This window comes from Struthio camelus, chromosome 4 (assembly GCF_040807025.1).
Source record: "Struthio camelus isolate bStrCam1 chromosome 4, bStrCam1.hap1, whole genome shotgun sequence".
Taxonomy (NCBI): domain Eukaryota; kingdom Metazoa; phylum Chordata; class Aves; order Struthioniformes; family Struthionidae; genus Struthio; species Struthio camelus.
The window spans coordinates 56068209-56088387 of NC_090945.1; the positions used below are offsets into that span (position 1 = coordinate 56068209).

Here is a 20179-nt window from a genome sequence, read left to right on the forward strand (position 1 = left end):
CAGGCTTTTGGTTCAGCAAGAACAGGGAATAAGAGGGGAAAAAAACCTCAGTAAAAAGCAAAAATCCCTCAAGACCAAAGAGTTTTATTTTGCTTCAGTGGAAGCTTTGACTGATTTAAAAAATTGCATTAAAACAAAAGTCTGCTATAAAACAACCACATCATATGTGTAACTTTCTATAAATGAAGAAGCCAGCAGCAGCATTTAGTCCAGTTACCCTCACTCGGGGGTAAACTCAACCCACCATATAATAAGTAAGAGACAATTTTACAAAGAAAGTAACAACTTGCTATAATAGTTAGACAAATAACCAACCTGTAGACTATCTTCTAGAAGATAGTAATTTAGTACCATCCTATGAAGTCTTAGTTCAGGTAAGCTTTTTTACAAGAGTCTGAGCCCAACTTAACTTTAGCACCTTAAATGTATGTACTGTAGCTGATGCTTAGTTTGTATGAGTATTTGTTCAGTAAATCTCTGTAAGGAAGCTTTGAATACAATAGTTTATTTGTAATTGTAAAGTACAAGTGTTACATACATTGAGTAATTGCATATTTGTTAGAATCAGTACCTACTTAACAGACGAGCTGTATGTGCAAAGACAAGACAGTCATGCTTACATTTTTTCCCCTAGTATTTTGCTGTTTTACTATTTATTCCCACCTTCAGTTCAGTAAAGTTTCCTTAGAAATAAAAGGGTAAGGGAACATAGATTCATAACAGCTAGTTGAGTGCATGAAGGTAGTTTGACAACATGGGTCCTTTAGAACTAGCGACATAAGAGCTGCCTGGTATTTAAGAGAACAAATGCTTATTAGTCAGAGCAGCTAGGCAACAAACCTAGTCGGAGTTCAGTCAAGTCTATTCAGGTTTATGGCCTGTCACGAACAAGAAAAGTGGCATTAGCTTTTACCACATCATTCCAGAAAATAGTGAGAGGCTTTTTTTTTTTTTTAAGGCAGGTATTTTAATATTTTAACAGGTTTTCTAGCTTATTTTCCTATTGGTATAGCATATGTTGCCATTTTATTGCTAAAGAAAGCGTAACATCATTGCAAGCAAAACAGCATAAACATTGGTTTTAGTTAGCAGTCAGTATGTTCAAGACTTACATTATTACTACAGAAGAATAGTACTGTTACTAAAAACAAGTGAAAGTCTATTTAGATCACACCAAATCATTATCTTGACATTAAACAGACTGCAGTTAACAGTATGCACTAAAAAGCAGAACAGCACCATTTTGGAGCAACAGAAAGAAAATACTACTCCCTCATCTCTTACTCTGTTGTTTTATTTAAACAACAACAGATGAGGACACAGAGTTAACTGTTCTAACAACACTTTCTTCTACAAGAAAGGATACAGGATTTTTCAGCTCATCCAAGTGTAAATCCTAATGCAACTAGGCACACCATTATCATTGTGTAACTAGTATGAGTTATTAGCTTAACTTACAGGGTGCACTCTCTAAGTTTTTTGTCTGCCTGCTTCAGTGAGATCCATGTATTTAACATGCTTGATCGCAGTTTTGCCCACACCAAGTGGTTACCTAACCCAAATATCTGGGCAGCAAACTGGGCAGCTCCTTCAGGTGACAGAGTAGTAGGACAGCCAAGACCTGCAAAGAAAGAAGATTGCCACTCACCAAAACATGGTTTGTAGTTGCAAACAAAATAACTGCTTCTAACCAGCAAGTTTAAACAAGCATTGTTTTAACCCTCAGTAGCCCTAGGACTGAACGCTATAAAAATCTAATTTTATAGCTGGCACACTGGTACATGTGTTATTACTTCTCTCCTAACAGGACTGCTTCATGCCATTTTCAACTAAAAACAGCGTACCAGAAGGTTCACAGTTACAAAGAGCTAACAAAATTCTGGGCCTCCGAGTCCTCAAACAGGCATTCTAGTCGCTAGCAAAACTTAAGTTCATGCAGATAGTAATGCACTACTACAATAGTTAGTCAAGCTCTTCTCTAATCCCATTGTCAAGGAAGGTATTTCTTGATCTTTGATCATAGTAAAAATGCATCTCTATAAGCAGGAACAAAGTCAGTTATTTTATGTGCCCATTAATACCAATTCCAGTTTCACAGATGAGTGTTTAGCTAGGATAAGCACAGGACTACAGCTTTCTGAAGAGTATTGTTTGTAATCTGAATGTGTAATCTCTGCTCTGTTAACTTGACTACAAAAGGGCAAAAGACTGCATGCAAGAGATTTCTAAAACTGTTTTTCTGTACTAATCTAGCTACTGTTCTAAAGAGTGTTTTGCCATGTGTGTGTCTGTACGTATGTGCAGGGGTATCTACAACAAAGACAGAGCTAGGTCACTACATGTGCTAAATTAGAGATCATATTACCGCTGGGTAGTCTGAGGGAGGACCACACATCCTGAGCACCCCAGTCAGCTGAGAGTGGAGGACAGTTGACAACGGGGTAAGCAGTGTTACCAGACATGACTGGTCCCAAACCATTGCTTCTGCCAGCTACTGCAACAAATACAGTTGGGATTCCATCTCCTAGAACACAAAAACACATAGATAAGCAAGTCATCTTTCCTTCTCCCATATGCTTTTGTAGGAACTTTATCTGAGCACCCAGTTCTTCTATTTGCAATTATTTGGTTCTAAAGTTACATAGCATACTGTAGAATTTGAATTTCTAACTTTCCCCTTTGCAGATATAAATGGGGAGTTTATCAGCTTTAAATACCAGCTTTAAATTCCAGCTACTGTTTAACACAATTACAAAGTTAACACATCTTATTCTGCCTGTGTTGAAAGTCTCAGTGTCAGGAATAGGTGCTGCTCAGCTTTTGATGAGAAACATTTAGAGATGCCAGAGTGTGTAGTAGTCACACACTAAAATACCAAGCAACTCACCTCTAAAATAAGTGTCTTCAAACTGTGCCTACCACATCTGTAGTTTCACTAACTGCCTCTTTAACCCCCATCTGCCAGTTCTCCACTGTAAAAAAGTATACTCCAACAATAAGTTTTTCCTAAAGGATGTCAAGTTTTCTTGATTATAAGTATGAATTTATAGCCACTGTCTTTCTCTTGGATTCCAAAATAATGAGTAAGCCTATTTTTGTGAAACAGGTAGGAAGACAATGTCAGCAACCTCTCTTGTAAGTAAGGGGAGCAGAGTCAGCTTGAGAAACTATTATGCTTCCCTGTTTCAGAAATGCCAGCATCAGTAACAAGATGCTGTAGTAAAGGCTTGGGGAAGTGGGGGAGAACCTCAATTGTGGGCTAGATGCAGAGGTTGGACTTTGAGTAATTGAAGCTGTGGCTGGACAACACATTACTCCATAATTGTTTAGTGCGGTCTATAGACTAATTATGTAATTAGGTGTAGAACAGCATTGCAACAGCTTACTGTGGTGCTAAAAGAAAGGAAAAAAAAAAACTACCAGAAATCCTTAAGTGGCCAAATTGCTCCAGCACATTACTGTTTCTGTCCACAGCAAGAGTTCTTTGGCATTTACCTTCATATTCTGCTTTGATCCTTAGAGTTTCATCTGGCCCTTTGTGAGCAGAAGTCACTCTTAACTCACAAGGTATTCCAAAGGTTGCACATGCCTTTTTTATTTTTTCACAGTGACTGAGGTCTGAAGGAGATCCCATCAACACCACAACTCTACCTTGGCTCTTTGTTTTCAGAAGCAACTGAGTAGAAGAGTGGAGAGGGGGGAAAGAAAAGCAGTCAGCAGGACTTCAAGACATACAGTTATCAAAGTCTAGATAGTTTGTTCATACACACAGATACCTCCACTCTTTCTGCAACCCATTCAAAGTTTCTCTTAACCATCTGCAGTGCTTCAGGAGTAACTTCTTTTAGGTCCCGGTAAGACTGGAAAGAAAAAAAAATACTAAAGCTAATATTTTGCTTTAGGTACACAAAGCGCTCATTTTGCTACCATAATTGATAAGAAAACCTCAGCTGGAATTTTTAGGCAGTTTCTAGTAATTCCTCAGGAAGGATAATTGAGATACACATGTAGGAAAAAGCTTCTGGATGAGCTGTTCTCTTTACAGAAGAGGAAAGTGTAAACAGCTAAACAACTAAGTTTTTATCCTAACAAAAAAGGGCTGAAAAGAGGAAGTGATTACCTTCTTTGTACGTGGAGAAAGAAAAGTGAGCAAGAGCTATTTAATGAAAAGCCTTCTCAGCAGGTGTATGCAACCTTCTACACTATACTATATGGCCATTTGTAACATGGAAGGCTCCTAGCCACTAGCATATCAAGGTTTTGACAGCTTCCCGAAAGAGAGATTTAAGGAAACCGTGCAACTAATTTAAAACTGAAATTTGTAATATCATTGCCTGCAGTAGCACTGCACTGGCTGACCTAGATTCTGCATGACCTGATCATGTACCTTATTTTAGGGAGATGAACATAGCAGAATCACAGCAGCTTGCTCAAGCATGCTATTATGCAATTCAGGTAGAGTAAGCAATACTCTCAAGCAGTACTGCTTTCTAATTTAAGTTTAATGATAAAAATAAATTTCCCCCCTCACTTTTCCCTTGGGGCTTGCAGCCACTTGCTCACAGGCTCTCTGTTATTAGGCTCAATGACAGTCACAAAAGCTCCATGGCAGCAGCATTCCCAAATTGTTTTTTTCCATAACTATTTGACAAACATCTGTTCCCTAAATAAGCATAACAGCTACAAGTCTAAAAAAATAGGACAAGTTTTGCTTCAAACCTTGCATTTCTCTTATTTGTTTGTCTGTAAGTGTTGCTAACAGACTGGGTCCACAAATATTGGATTTAAGCCTACCCTCAATAAGTAACAAAGAAAAGCAACCCCCCCTACAGATCCCTCAGAAGTACTCATGTATCAGCAGATCTCTATTAGTAGCAGACAGAACTCTGAATACATGAAGCAGCTCCAAGACAGACCTGGGAACCAGAGCTGCTTCTGTTCTTGCTATCTATTTACTGTCCAATCATTTTATTATCTGCACACCAAGCAGGATATTCTTAATATCTCTGCAAGTTCTGCACTTCAGTCCATCACAGTAGTTCCAGGCAATACTGTTGCTGGGCACTCCTGTTAAAAATATAGGCACAGGATTATCTTCTGCTAGACAAACAATCAGGATTTCCCAACTACTTAATGGGAACAAGATTGGACACTAAGTACCTTATGGGCTACACTGTAGAAAGTTAAGACCATCTAGAAAAAAGCTACTCTAAAAGCAGATGCTTAGCAGTAGGGTTTACTTTTTTCCTTCTTTCCAGCCAACTCAGAAGATTAAAAGCAATACCTGTTTGTCCTTTTGCTGGCTTCTGTCCCCTGATGGCCACAGCCTCCATGAATCGTTATCGATAACATCGGCAAGAACGATTTCTTTTGTTAAAATATTAACCCCGAACTCTATCTAAAAAAAAAAGTCTATTTTAGGAACTGTACAGTAACAGATATGTCCCATCAGAACTAGTATCATGAGGAATTATATTTTCTTCATACCTTCAGGTCTACCAGAGTGCAGTTCTGGGGCTGCCATGATTTTTCCAAGATCTCAAAAATAGCTTGAGTAGAGTGTGCCATAATATCCACTTCAGTCTGGCCAATAGCAAGTCCAGCAAAACAGAACTTGGCCTCAATTAGCTGTTCCTCAGACCACTGTGGGTCGTTGTTGGCATCATCCTGTTAAGAAAATAGAAGAGATAATGGCATAGAGTTTAAACTTGCTATATGGGGGAAAATAACCATTAGAAGACCATATTGGATTAAAAAAAAAAACAAAACAGCAACAAAAAAACAACACACCCTACAGATATAGGCTTCAAATTGGTATAATTATTAGCACTATAAGATTTTAGTAACAGCAACATTAGAACACTTCCTGTAACACCTAAACACCTTTAAAAGCACTTCAAGTTTGGATAGCACATCAGGATTGACAGAGTCCACCACAAAACCACTTTTTAGATCATAGTTTACAATATACTTTCAATGCACATTTCTGAAGTACAGAGTTTGAAGTCATTAGCTATCCACTTAGAGTCAGCTTGCAAGTACCCTTTAAGTTCTTCAGATATACCAACATGTCCACTTCAGTTGAGAATATACCTCTGAGAAGCCCCTATACTTTAAAAGTAAAGCATTATTTTTCTGATAATCAACGATGAGTTATCTACTTTATGTACAGTTTGGCTCATTATTCTTTGGTGGCCCTGTGAGTCAGCTGTACCCATTTTGAAAGAGATGGCTGTTAGAAAAGAACACAATAAAATGTTAGGATAGCAAAACTACCAACACCAAGAGGATATGTCAGCCTCTGGTACTTCCTGCTTTACTTGTCAGCATTTTTAAAGAGATACCGCAGAGTTCTGGCTCTGTTTAAGTTTGTCACGGGAAAGGAAACTTACCTTATAAAACATCTCAACTTTCGGTGGATAAAACTTATATCCTTCTTTGACACCAGGGTTTCTTTTGAGGAAGGATCCAGTAGCAATTCTTCTGCACACCCATTCAATTGGGATCATTTCACAGTGAGCCGCTATGAATGCTGTGTCACTGTGTTTTCTGACAAAAGCTGTTTTGATTCCTAAATAGAAAGAGGACAACTTTGTTGTTCTACTATGCACATGCCACGGTTGAAGCGAGGCAAAAAACACGTTTGTCTAACTACATGTAGAACAAAATCAGATCTTGTTCTTGTCCTGGGTATCCCTTAAGTCCAGACCTCTTCAGGCAATTAAAGCTCCCAGAAAGGAGAGGGAATTTCTTTACTTTTCTCTTGTAAAAGGACATCATGGCCGTTATCTTTCACAAGTCATCAGCTTCAGGAATTCTATATTTTAAGACTCACATGTAACTCAGAAACTTATGTTCTGGTCAGACATCTTATTCTTGCAGTATCTAAATTCAACCAGATTTAAGAGGTCTCATCCAAAGAATTTCCATCCTCTCATACGTGCAGAGACATTTGTCATTTAATAGATGCTAAGTCTAAAAAAACTTGGAAAAGCCTGATCAAAGTAAAGAATCTTTCCTTTCAGATATGTTTAAGCCAGGCCAGATACCAACATAACCAAGTTATGCACAACTCATGCCGATCAATATAAGTAATAGAAGCCTTTCCATCAGGCTGAGCTGTAACCAGAAGAGAGCATCTGACCACAGCTTCAGTGGACTTCCAAGTTCTAATCACAATAAGCCACTTTGTAACAGCAAATTTTTCTGGCCTGTTTTCTTGCCCTGCTCACAAGCTATTCTTTTCTTAGCAAAGATGGAGAAAATCTGGTCAGCAAATACACTCTGCCTGAGCAGCTAGAAGACTCCTCCTGCCCACAGCTGACTAGGAATAGCTGCTCAGGTACTGAGTTTACAGAAGGAAAGTGACAGGGATTTGAATTCTTGACATATTTTCGACTGCATACAGACTTATCAAAGCTCAGAAGTCACTGCTGCATTGACATCTCCAGCAACAAGAGATCCAAAATTCATAAAGTTCATAAAGCCTTTAAAAAGTTAATCCCTCATAATAGCTTCTTTTTAAATAACAATAATAATTAACAGCGGCAACCAGGTACCTCACCACACTCTCTAGTGGAAGAGCTATTGACTGTAACATCACACACTGAACAGTAATTGGAGACTGTCAGAGGAATTACTGAAAGGGAGCAAAATACAGGAGCATGATAGTCCTTACTACTTTGTTTATAAAGGGGAACAGGGCAGGAGAAGACACCTTAGTCCTTCCTTTCTTTACTAACTAACATTTGTTTAGGACTTTAGATCCCAGTGATTTATTTGGCAAGAGACATTAAAACTTGGAGGAGGTATATGTGCACACGCAAACTTGCTGCAAAGCAACAGTATTATATAATTCTAAGATGACCCCATACTAAACACTGTTACAATCAACATGAGCCGATTGCCACTGTAAGTCCAATATGACTCTTTTCCTCCCAACTAGCAAAGTAAGAGAAGTCTCACTTTTTCCCCCTCAGGGCAAGACAACTGTCAAGCCCAATTGGCATCTGCCAGAGACAGAGGCCAAAGGAGTTGCAGCCAGTCCATTTAAGAAGTAGCTATATTCCACTCTACTTCCAGGGACATAAAGGAAGTAGAACAAGTAAAACACTTAAAACACAGTGTTAAAATACACATTGACTTTTTATACCTAATTGCACTGCCCCAGAGGACAAAATTTAAACTATCAAATGTATGTCAAGTCACTTCTAAATCTGGTCACCAAACCCCCTGCCTGGTTTATTACTAAATTTTTAATCAGCACAGATGTGTGCTTTAGAAGCGCTGACATCAGCTCCATTACAAACAAGGGAGAAACTTTAACAGAACTCTTTGTAAATCATCACCTTTGAAAAAATAGGTTAAGAGGAGTTGCGCAAAGCAAACAAACTACTTCTACAATACGGCATTAGCGTTATCTGCAATTTATGCTAGTCAAATAACAAAACTGGAGAAAAAACCCTGAAAGTCCTTTTGTTGTTTTAAAATGCCGCTGCAATTTATTCTGCGGAGAATTTTCCACAGCACCTAAAGTTAATCAGCAAAAGCCATTTAAAGATCTTTGAGATGTCTACAGCATGACTTCTTAGCATTTAAAATTCACACTTAAACTGTCAGATATTTAATATTTTAAATGTTAACTTAATAAAATAAAGCCATCTTAAAAAAAAAGTCAGGCAACACATCTTATTCATCACTCCAAAATGAAAGTCTCCCCCGCCCCCCCTTTTTTTTTTTTAAAAAAAGATCAACTGTAAATACTATCACCAAAGATCTTGGAGATTTCTTTGTACTATATGCAAAACAGGCTTTCCAGGAAAGCCTAGTGATTGAAATATTTCCCAAATGGACTAGTGGGGAAGGAGAAAGATACAATTAAGTCACTCAATATAATCTTCAATCTCAGCACATATTTTAAGAACTACTTGCATAGAAATATAGCTAGATAGAACTCTAGGGAAAAACATTTTTCTCTTCCCCACATATGAAACATGCTAGAACTTCAGTGCTTGAGCATCTGCTATCTATTACTACACTTTTATTATATAATACTACATTTAGGCTAATTGGTACTCAACATGAAGCAGTCTTCACTCAGACGCTTCAAAAGGAACTGAGCGTACAGCTATGAACACCATCTTACACAGAGTCTATTGTTGCCTGTATTAGAGTACTGTTTGTAGAATCAAGTTGGGAACTCACCAGTTCAAATTCCTCTTTACAACTTGCATACTATTTTCTTGTGACTATTAACCCCCCCCCCCACACACACACAAAAGCAGTGACCTAAAGACCTATTTTATTTTTCCTGTAAAAGAAAAAATAAAATATATCTAGAAGAGAGGTAGATATTAAATTCTCAGTTAAAAGACACTTCAAAATGCTTTCCTTAAAGTGAAGATACTGACTCCATTTTTGGAAGTGTGGTGCAGAACTCACTCATGAGCAACTTTTAGATATAGTCTATTTAACTACTACTAGCTAGCAGTGGCTTCTAAGCAGACAGATGTTATAAGAAAGATGAGATGCATCCAGTCTGTTATTATACCCAATAAAAAACAGATTGACATGAGCAGAGGGGAGGAGTAGGGCCATGACCAAACATGCAGGACAAACTATAGTAGTGTTATCCGTGATTAAAGATTGCTTCAGACACTCTCGTGCTTCAAATGACTAAGTCATTCAACTTATTAGTATCAAAGGAAAAAAAACCCCAACAGAAAATAAAGTGAAAAAAAGGTTCTCCAGGCAATACGGTTTAAGAGCCTCTGCAACATACAGGCATTTATTTTACCTTTAAAACACTCACCAGCTTCTTGAAGTAACTGAAACACACAGCTAGTTGTTGTATTGGAAATTGCAGCCTTCCCTTCCATACGGTCCTTCCTGGCTGCATTTCCCGCTGTTATTTGGTCTTTTGACTGCATCAAAACACATCCTGGGATCTCTGGCAACTCGTACACTTCTTTTGTTTTACCTTCATTAACTTTTTTACCAAGTTTCAGCTCTACGCAAAAAAAAAAAAAAAAAAAAAAGGTTCAGACCGAAACAAAACTATTTTTGTATGTCAGCAAGCCAAGCTAGCATGCTTTCAGTCGCATGCCAAGTCAGACCCAGCAGGACTCTAAACCGTGGTCAACGACCACTACGGAAACATTCCCATCTACTGAACCATTTGTTCAGTAAGTTTCCTCTCAGCAGTAAAGGTAAAAGCCTGCAATCCCTTCTGCCCAAACTTCCAGTACCACAACAGATGTTTATCATACCTAAGCATCTTTCAGCTGAAAGAAGCAGTGTACTCTTTCGGCTTTTTATTTTTATTTATTTATTTTTAAAAAAAGGCACGCAGCTAGCCAGCCTACACTTTGTAGATTTTGCGTTAGTCATGTCAGCACAACCTGGAGTCACTTGTACTACCCTTGCGCCGTCAGGACAAGATGGGCAGAGGAACCTCGAAGCTCAGAGGGCAGAGGAACCTCGAAGCTCAGAGAACGCTGCCAGACAGCACCAGTCTGAAGGAGCAGCTTCACAGAGCATCGGAAGTTTGGGGGCTGCACACATCAACCGCTCAAGATAAAAGACGTTTTAAGTTTCAGCTCGCTATGCCTTAACGTTCACGTACACTTGGTCTTCACTTCTTTGAGAGGAAGAAGCCAGACTTAACCTGCTCATAGGGTTGCTTCGCACGAGGAAGCTCAGTGCCCAAACTCCCGGGAAAGGGAAGACGAGGTTCTCGGGGGTGGCCACACACAAAAGAATGGAGGGGAAAGGGGAAAAAAAAAAAAGACCCCCAAAACCACACTTTTGCGCGGAAAGGAACTTGCTTAAAAGCACCTAAACCTCAGCGCCAGCCTCTTAGACCCCCCCTCCCACTCCCGGGACGTAAAGGCAGCCCCGAGCCCCCTCCGCCGCACAGATCGCTCAGCTGGGAGCGGCGCCCCCCGCGTCCCCTCCCCCCCCCGACCGTTACCGGCGCCCCTCAACGCCCAACGGCCGCGGAGCGCGCGCCCAACGGCCGCTCCCCTCAGGGCCCCCCCAGCGCCAGAAGGGGAAGACGCGCCGGGGAAGCAGATTACCTGACGCTGCGGGAGCCATGGCGGCGGCGGCGGCGGCAGCAGGTACCTAGGGCACAGAAGAGAGGTTCAGCACATGCTGCCAGGCCCCGCCGCCGGGGTAAGAAGGGGCCGGCGGAAGGGGCGGGCAGGCGGGGTGGCGGGCAGCGGCGCCGCTCGCCAATCGCCGCCCAAGGCGGCGGGGCCGGCCCGCACCCCTGTCCTCCCGGCCGAGCCCCATCGCGCCCCCTCGCCCCGCTGGGGCGAACTCCAGCCCGCGGTCCCCTCCACCGCCCACTCCCCGCTGTCCCCCCTCCCCCCGATGCAAACACGGCCGCGGCCCACTTCTCGGCCAATGCAAACGCCGCGCCGCGCCCGGCCCTCAAACTCTCCGCGCAGCCCCCCTGCTCCCACCGCGGGCAAACACCGGCCTGTTGCGCCCCGCGGCAACGTGCGCCCCACGGAAGCACCCGGGCCGGGGGCGGGGGCTCGGGGGCCGCCGCGCTGCCCCGCGCGCTGGGGGCGGCGGGAGGAGCGGGGACGGGCGACGCCGGCATGTGCGCGGGCCGGAGCCCCCCCGTATGTAAATGAGGGAGGCCGCGCGGGCAGGGTACCGGCGGCCCCGCGCGGCGCGGCGCTGTTGGCTGCGCGCGGCGCCGCGAGGAGCGCGCCGGAGCCGCGAGACCGGGGCCGCCGCGCCGCCGCCGCCGCCGCCCGCCGGAGCGCCGCCCGCGGCGGCCGCCGCCGCCACCGCCACGTGCCGGCCGCACCATGGAGCTGGAGGAGCTGGGCATCCGGGAGGAGTGCGGCGTGTTCGGCTGCATCGCCTCCGGCCTGTGGCCCACGGAGCTGGACGTGCCCCATGTGATCACCCTGGGGCTGGTGGGGCTGCAGCACAGGTAAAGGGACGGGGGGGCCCTGCCGCCGCTCGGGGGGAGGAAGTCGGTTGGGGCGGGGGTAGCGTGAGCAAAGCGTGGGGTCGGGGACGGGATCGGGCGCCCCCCCGGCCATCCGGCAGCATCCGAAAGTGACTTCTCGGTGGCGGGCCGGGCTGCAGGGCGGCAGCCCCCGGCGGCCGGCCTGGGTCGGGGCCCCGCGGCGGCACGTGCATCCGGGCCGGTCTCCGCTCGCCGCCACCGGCGGCGGGGGAGAGCGCGCCCGCCTCCCGCTGCGCGCCGGGCGCTGGCAGCCCTGGCAGCATCCCGGCGGCGAAGCGCAAACGGCAGAAACGCCCCGCCGCCTCTCGCGCCTCCGTGCCGCCCCCGTCGGGGGAAGCGCAGGGCGCAGCTCTCGGGCACGCTTTGCGCTTCGGCTCCGTCTAACGAAGTCGCATCTGCCGCCACCAGCCTGCTCTCGCTCATGGCCTGGGGGCGCCCCGCGGAGCAGTGCGCCGACGGGTTAACTCCCGCGAAACCGCGAGGCGCCTGTGCGCTCCCGGGGCCCCGCGGAGCCGGCGGCGGAGCCCCGGCAGCGGGCAGCCAGGCGGGGGGCGGTGGCGGTGTGCCTCTCCCCATCAGCTAGTCGTCTCGTCCCAACAACTCAGTCCCTCTGCGGCTTTTTAATGTAGGCGCTGACCTCCTGAAGGACTTGCAGGAAGGCCAGACCCTCATTCTGAGCATTATTTGAAATGCATACGCTCAAATGCAATTCGAAGTTTGAGACTAAGTAAATAGCTCATAAATATTTCTAAACTCCCGTGCTGCAATAAAATAATTATTTGGAAACATCATCATGATATAATAAAACTTGTCTTCCACCTATGCTTATAGTAAAGTAAAAAAGACTATATTCCCAGTGATCACCTTCCGAGATAGGGATGCAGAGCTGCAAAAGGAAGTTTTGCTTCCGCTATCATTTGGTGTTTCAAAGTTACAGTGTTATGCACTACTATATACTACTCATTTTTTTTTCAGTAATGGTAGCAAGACATTTCTTCTTTGTGGGAACACGTGCACATACACATTCATGCTAGTTTTGGCTTCGGTGGTGCCAACACCTATATATATGTTTTGCTTTCCATTTGTGAAAAGTGGGCTACATCACCTTCGTGACAGTTTGAGGAGGTGGGGCTTCTCTAAGTACATATGCATTGAATAGAAAAAATGTTACAGTTTTTATATTTTAGAGGTCCCAGACATGCAAAGGCTGCTGCAAATTTGTTTTGGACCAATACTAGAAAACTCTACATTAAGATTTTCTGTTTATTACAGCTGAATTTAATACACTTCTACTCATAAAACACTGCATCCCTACATGACTCCCATATCCTAATCTTTTCTTTGGGTTGCAGGTGTATCATTCATGAACTACGTATGTTTGCCAGTGTCTATCAAAAATATGCTCACTCAGAGTGATAAAGCTGCAGAATCCAAGGAAGGAAGCCGTCTAATCAATGGTCTCCTTTCTCGCTGAGCCATTTTTCTGTAAACAGGCTGGTAAAAAGTCATTTATGCTCACATAGTTATACTTGTGGCTCTGGAGTTTCACGACTGGAAATTAAATGACTGGTGTATTTTAGTCAAGTTTGTCTGTGGCTTACTATCACAATTTTCATTATAGACACATTTCATGATTTTCATGGAAACATAGTTTCTTTCTGATGTGCATTTGACGTACATTTGATTTCCATGTTTTACCATTATCCCCTATGGAGCCTTACTGGACAAAACTATAGGCAGTAATACTAATATAGTGATAGAAATTGTGAACAGTTTTCAAGTTCCATTAAATCAGTGGATATGCGCCTGAAGACATCGGACTACCTCTGATTCTGATCTCCTAACTCCACAACTGGCTGAAATGTTCAGGGGATGCTTTCTTAAAGACATAAACCTTATTGTGTCTGTATACCGAAATCTGTTTTCTTTACAGTTTGCTCAGTTAGGTTTACCTTTACAAGCACTCAATAAAATTCTATGAAATACTTGAGATGTCAGTGTTCCTGTTTTCATCATTAAACATTAAAGTTTCTCTCTAACCTCTTCACATTTTTCCTTAATAATTCTACTGTGAGGTGTAGAAAAGGTGATGTTTCTATCAGCAGGTAATAGGACAGCAGCTATTCTTCATCTTCTTAGAATGTCTCTTGAAAACCAACATTGAGATTCAGCATTAACTGTATCAGTAAATTTCATCAAGTTCATTCTCTTAAATTTGAAAGCTAAGCAACGTCTCTTAACCTTATTCCTTTCAAAATAAGTAAATATGAAAGAGAGGTATGGTAAATATTAATGGACAGTCCTAATAAAGCCTAAGTGACTAACAGAAATTTGATTAGCCATTTAGAAAATAAAGTTCTTAGAGCTCACATTGAAATGAATAAGGATGTTTAGTTAATGACTACTGGCCTTAGATACTCATGCTCATGATTCTTCTATATGCTAATTAGTCCTAGGTAATAACACAGGTGACAGTTTGGCCCTTAATTCATCTTAGGTTTTAAAAATTACAATATACGAACATAGCAGTGTATCAAACCGCATTTTTTAGATGGCCGACCCATAAAGAAGAGACAGCTGTTGGGAATATGCTATAATTTCTCATCTTTGAAATCTTATCTGTATACATACAGAATATTTGTTACATTACACAAACACAAGTGCTATCAATCTTTTGTAATCTGATATACCTGGTTGCAGCACTATGAGAAATTTGGCTATTTGTGATAAACGTCCTAAAATGAGTTGAATTATAGCGTTAAAATTTTTTTAGGCATTCCAGAGAGCTTTGCTTCAGTGGGGATGTTCATAAATGAAAGCTTCAAACTGAGGACACTGGATTGATCTAGCAGAATACTTAAGCGTGCAGTCAACTGCATGAATTTGAGTGGAGATCTTTGTTTCAGTGAGACGGTTTTGCTTGAAATTATGTATATTTGTAAGCAAGGTTCTGGAATGGGCCCAAGAGCAGATACAGCTTGAAAGAAAGACTTTGAATATCACTATACTGACACAAGTAAAAACTTTTTTGTTGTTGTTGTTAATTAAAAAACAGCTGCTAGGTTGTTGAGGCTTAAATTCAGAGTCCTTGGTAGTAGAAGGCAGAATGTGGCTTTTCTATTGGTTTTTACTTTGTAATGGTGAACTGTGAATTAAGATGGAAACCAGGTATATTTCTAATCATAGGCTCATCAAGGTCTTCTATATACTGAGAACATTGTCCCAGTTTAACTTGAGTCCATTTTCAAGTTTGGCAATGTAAAATGCTGATTCTCATCTGGTTGTAACATATTTTATAGCTATGTTAGCAGTGAATTCTCATTATGTTTGAAACTTGAAAGCTGTTAAACTAACACTGTTACTCTCTGGATTTAATGTTAACAAGGCTTAAAAGTAGATCTTTTAAATCTTCTTTACCATTTGTGAACTAGGGGACAGAGTTGCCCACGCTGCCACTCTGACAGCATGCCAAAATGAAGTCAAATGATATGGGTAAGGAGAGGACTTTTCTTGGGGGTGGTGAGTGAGGGAGGAAGAGTACTTTGAGTTACAAGTCTATTAAACGTCATCTGAGTCCTTGACCAGGACAAATCTGCAAAGTTAATCTGGAAACAACTGTGACTTCTGTTAACTTTTCGTAAAATTCTCTGGAAAATATTTTTGGCAGTAATGCTGGGTACTGAAACCTGAGTGTGTCCAGCTTTGTACTGATTTGAAAAAAAAAGGCCTTTAAAAGGTCTCCTCTGTACAGGTGGAAGTCCTACTAAAGTCATGGACTTAAATTTTGCCTTGCCTCAACTCAGTTGAGTTCTTTGTATGGAATCTGTTATGAAAATCAAAATAAATGGAGAACGGACGATTGGCTGTGATGCTTTTTGATACCTACCCTGTTATTGACCACTGTTAAAACTTGCGTAGTTTAAAACTTGCATAATGAAGCCAAACTAATCCACCAATATAAGTGAAGAACTATTCCTTCTCTTTCAATCTAGTAAATTACTAGTTGCTTTCCATTAGCTAGCCATCCAAATATCTACACTCAATATAGCATAATGGATATGGATATCTGCATTTTCTATCCAGTTTTTTGGCTGCAAGCTAGATCTCTTTTAAAGACTATTTAGCAAGCTGTAGATATTCTGGATTAGACTGTGAATCTTTCCTCAGCAAATTGGACCTATAGTATTTGGATAGGAATTTTCTGAGGAACATCTACATGCTACAAGTAATGATACTGATGAATTGGTACATAACATTTTTACCTGTTAATTTCATCTGAAGAGCCAATTTCATCTGAAGGGCCCAGTACAGGTTTAACAGATCCCTTAGCAGATGCAAGAGCAACAATGCTAATGCTTTAATTGTCTAAATGCCAAATGTTGTAATTAGCCATATTCTTATGTAAACTACCTATGGAATTTACTGGATAAGATGTTTGACAAGCTAGTGATGCAGCCTGGATATCATGCTGTATGTGCTGGTAAGGCAGTCCTGAATACTTTCAGAGACACTTACTGGTTTTAGATATACTAACACTTAATCTTTTAGTTATGTATTGGTTTAAGTTTATAGGTCAATTTGTGCTGCTAGGTTTTGATAGCTGTGTTAATTATATGCCACAAAACTTGCTACTGCAGAAATGGTGGAAGAGAGGGCAGGAGTGAGAGCTCTTGGCTGTGGTGAGCAGTTACATCAGCTCAGCCATCTTCTGACATAACTTCCTGCAGGGCTAAGGTTCCTGTATGGTGACTTCCAGAAAGTGAAGATGAGCCAGGTTTACAGTCTAACCAAATTTAAATCTCTGAAATCTATATGTAGATTGTATATGTCCATGTATACACAAGTATATGTCAGGAAATGCAGTTCAGCTCTTTATCTCTGGGTGTGGTAGTAAACCAATTGGAATGAGTTAACTTAAACAGGAATGGGTAAACCAGGAGGGAAGTGGTTTCAAAATGTGTATGCGTGTAAGGACATTTAAAGACAGCTGTTACATTTATGGTGACCAATGGAGTTCAATTCTATCACATTAACTTAGCCACAGAGTGAGGGTGGGACTGTTCATTTTTATTTCTCCTTCATCTCAGTGCATGCCTAGCATAGCTTGGCTCTCCCGTCCTGTTGCTGAGAAAATAGATCAGTCTGGGGCAAACTGAAGATATGGAAGGGTGGCACAACATAATAGTGAAGGGTCAGTAGAGCTCTTCTAGCATAGAGCTAGCAGAGATGTGCTTTCACTGGAAATGGGCATGAGCGTGTTTTTTTCCTAGAGAATGAGCCTGAATTCCCCCTTTCCTCACAATCAGAGAGCTAACTGGATGTAAGCTTCTCACATTAACTGCCTAGTTAGGCATCCATGAAGGCATGATACAGCGCTCCAGTAATTTTCTCAAGATCTTGTTTCTTGGGGGATTGTCCGCCCATACTTTACATTCGGGCCTAATGCATGTACACAGCATAGGAGGTTTAGGTAGTTAAGTTGAAAGAAACTGTACTGGCTGCTCTTTTTCCCATGTCTCCCTCTCTTTCCCTTGAATTGAAAAAAAAACCCAACATTGTTCAGAGGGGCTTTATAGTAGGTTTAACTTGTATGAGTTTTTGTCTGTTGGCTAACCACTTGGCCACATGAGTGCTTGTACCAACACAAAGAGACCTTGCTGCAAGAGAAGGAGCAAAGGATGAAAGTAGGGAGGGATTGTCTTTTAAGAACTCAGGGATACTCATAGTGCTTGTGGATCCACCAACAGTGCAAACTCCTCTGCTGCCCTGAAGTGCTTTCTACATGCATTTGGCTCCAATATAGTTTGGGCTACCAGGAAATAAGCTAAATGGGGCATTTAGAGGACTTTCCAGGGTAACAGCCCTATCAAGACAGGTGTAAAATGACCCATTCATCTCAATGAATGAGCGTCCTTTATAGATGAATGGAACTTTTAGTACAGCTCAGAACGTGATTGCTCCATTTATCTGCCCCACCTCGAAAATTTCAGTATCCCACTTGCAAACTGGAGAGGCGACAAAGAGATTTCCGCACTAATCTGAAAGGTTCCCAGGTAATAATGCAGATATTGGGGGTGGGGGGGTTGAGAAGAAGAGCAAAGGTCCCTGTTTTTCATGGAATTAAGGCTTGCTGCTGTTGCCTTTCTTTACTTGATGTTGGATTTGATTTTTAGCCTGGATCATTTCCATGATGCAATTTACATTACATTCCCAGGAGCAGTTACATGGCAACAATTTGGTCTCCGCCTCACTGCTGAAAAAGAAAAGTTGTTGTAGATCTATAGTCTAAAGTAGTCTCCTCCCAGATCCTTTCAATCTTACTGTAATGCTCTCACACATAAGGACTTAAACATCCCCTCAGTGCCTCAAGTTCCACTTAACTTGCATATGAGTGTGCCTAGATTAAATACTAGGTGTCTGATACTCAGTTTAAAGCTGTGATCAGAGCAAAGCCCTATAGCACAAGCTCAAGTGGATATAAAAGTATACAGGAACGGTGAGTTGAATTTGGTAAATGCTATTTTGGAAGGGACTTTTTCTGAAAAATCCCTTCTCCAGTGACGCTTGACTTGGTCCATTGTCAGTACCCCTGGAGATGCTGTCAAAAGAAGGCACACCAAAGTTCTAGAGAATCTGACTTCTAAATGTATATCATTTATACTCTTTTTGTCTAAGCAAAAAGTGATGCTGAATCATAAATACAGCTCTGCAGTGAAGAATCCACTTTGATTTATCTAAGCATCCTAAACATTAACTTTTTATGTGTATAAGTGAGAGACCATATAGAAGGTAACACCAAGTGCCCCCATACACTTGACATCTCTTACCATTATTAACCAAAAATAAATGTGAACAGCAAAAAAAGGAGATAGCTTTCTGACAGACAACCAAAAAACCAAGCTATGCTTTCCAGCTGCAAAGCAGCACAGAAACAGACCCCCCACAAAATGGGAAGTTGCAAGTTTTTAGCCAGGTAAATCCTGCTCTCTGGAAAATGCAGGTGTGTTTTGTGAGAAAAAAACTATTGCTTAGGAAGCTACTTGTGCTTCCCCCCTCTCCCCCTCCCCGCCCCGTGCGTTCTTGCTGCATGGCTACCCCCTAGTGTTGATACTGAACAGTTTCCAATTTTGAGATTACTAGTGTGATCTGTAACCAGCTGCCCTGTCTTACTACGAATTTTGATAGTCCTTTTTCTTGATGCTTTTGTGAGCTGCTTAAAATGTATGTGACAGATGGAAGAAAACAAGCAGCATACTAGTGATGAATTCATATATGAAGAAATTTGTGAGGTGGGACCAGTTCTTGTCTGAATGATGGCATTTAGAAACAGATGTATATTTCTTGGAAGATCTGCTTATTTTAATGACTAAAACGAGTCTTTAATTTTTTTCATTTTCTGGGAAGAAAGGAGAGTTTGGGGGGGAGGGAGTTATACTCAATGCCAGAAAAGTTTTAGAAAGACTGGGATCCTTGTGCATCACTCACAGAATTTTATGTGAAGTTTGTCTTCTTTGCAGTGCTGTCTCCCTCAGGTTAGCCTTGCTTCCGTGAGGGCAGTCACACTGCAACAAAAACAACTCTTGAGCTGCTCAAAGTTACAAGGTAAGCACAGCTCAGAATTTTCTGGGCTGCTTCAACTCACTGTACAAAGCCATTCACTTCTTTTTTTTTTTTTTTTTCCCTTAACTAGGATAGTCTTGTGTCAGGTTAGGGAGCCAAATTGGCTTACGGGGGATCCAGCAAGCACCATCTTGCTCAGGATAGACATGGAGAGGAGTGGACCTTCTTATTGCAATGAGGTATTTAATCAACTTGAGCTGTATTGTACAACTACAGTTTTGCACTCATGCAACAGAGCAGGCAGAATGTATTAGTGATCCATATCCATTTCAGTACAGTTAGGCAGCTTATTTAAAAAGCTAAGTTAAATTGGTATTGAACTAAACTGTTTGAATGTATTGGAGTGAATTAGGGTGGGATCACAAATTCTTCTGCTTCGCATGTGGAAGGAAGTTACCTATGATATTAGCACTGCTGGGAATGGTAAGCTCTTCATTTGGCACATGTCCTGAATATGCCATAATGGAATGGACAGATCCCTTATACTCCTACCAAAGACTGCAGTTCTGTATGCATAACAGATGTGAGTTCAAGGACGTATCTTTGAAACAACTCTTTGCAAGGAGA

At 42.0% G+C, this 20179-nt stretch overlaps 2 protein-coding genes across 4 annotated transcripts in view; one reads left to right on the plus strand and one right to left on the minus strand.

Moving 5' to 3' along the window:
* Positions 1-484: 484 nt before the first annotated feature.
* Positions 485-20179, minus strand: part of PAICS (phosphoribosylaminoimidazole carboxylase and phosphoribosylaminoimidazolesuccinocarboxamide synthase) — a 61908-nt gene continuing 42213 nt past the window's right edge. For all 3 annotated transcript variants that reach the window (XM_068942839.1, XM_068942841.1, XM_068942840.1), the window contains 9 exons: positions 11079-11124; positions 9812-10009; positions 6393-6571; positions 5488-5667; positions 5285-5398; positions 3777-3860; positions 3496-3676; positions 2366-2524; positions 485-1621 (listed from right to left, as the gene is read on the minus strand). In XM_068942839.1, coding sequence (XP_068798940.1) covers positions 1455-1621; positions 2366-2524; positions 3496-3676; positions 3777-3860; positions 5285-5398; positions 5488-5667; positions 6393-6571; positions 9812-10009; positions 11079-11124 — 1308 coding nt within the window. In that variant the 3' untranslated portion in view covers positions 485-1454. The remainder of the gene's footprint in view (positions 1622-2365; positions 2525-3495; positions 3677-3776; positions 3861-5284; positions 5399-5487; positions 5668-6392; positions 6572-9811; positions 10010-11078; positions 11125-20179) is intronic.
* PPAT (phosphoribosyl pyrophosphate amidotransferase) overlaps positions 11758-20179 on the plus strand; it is a 53409-nt gene continuing 44987 nt past the window's right edge. Inside the window, exon 1 of the mRNA XM_068942842.1 lies at positions 11758-11953. Coding sequence (XP_068798943.1) covers positions 11826-11953 — 128 coding nt within the window. The 5' untranslated portion in view covers positions 11758-11825. The remainder of the gene's footprint in view (positions 11954-20179) is intronic.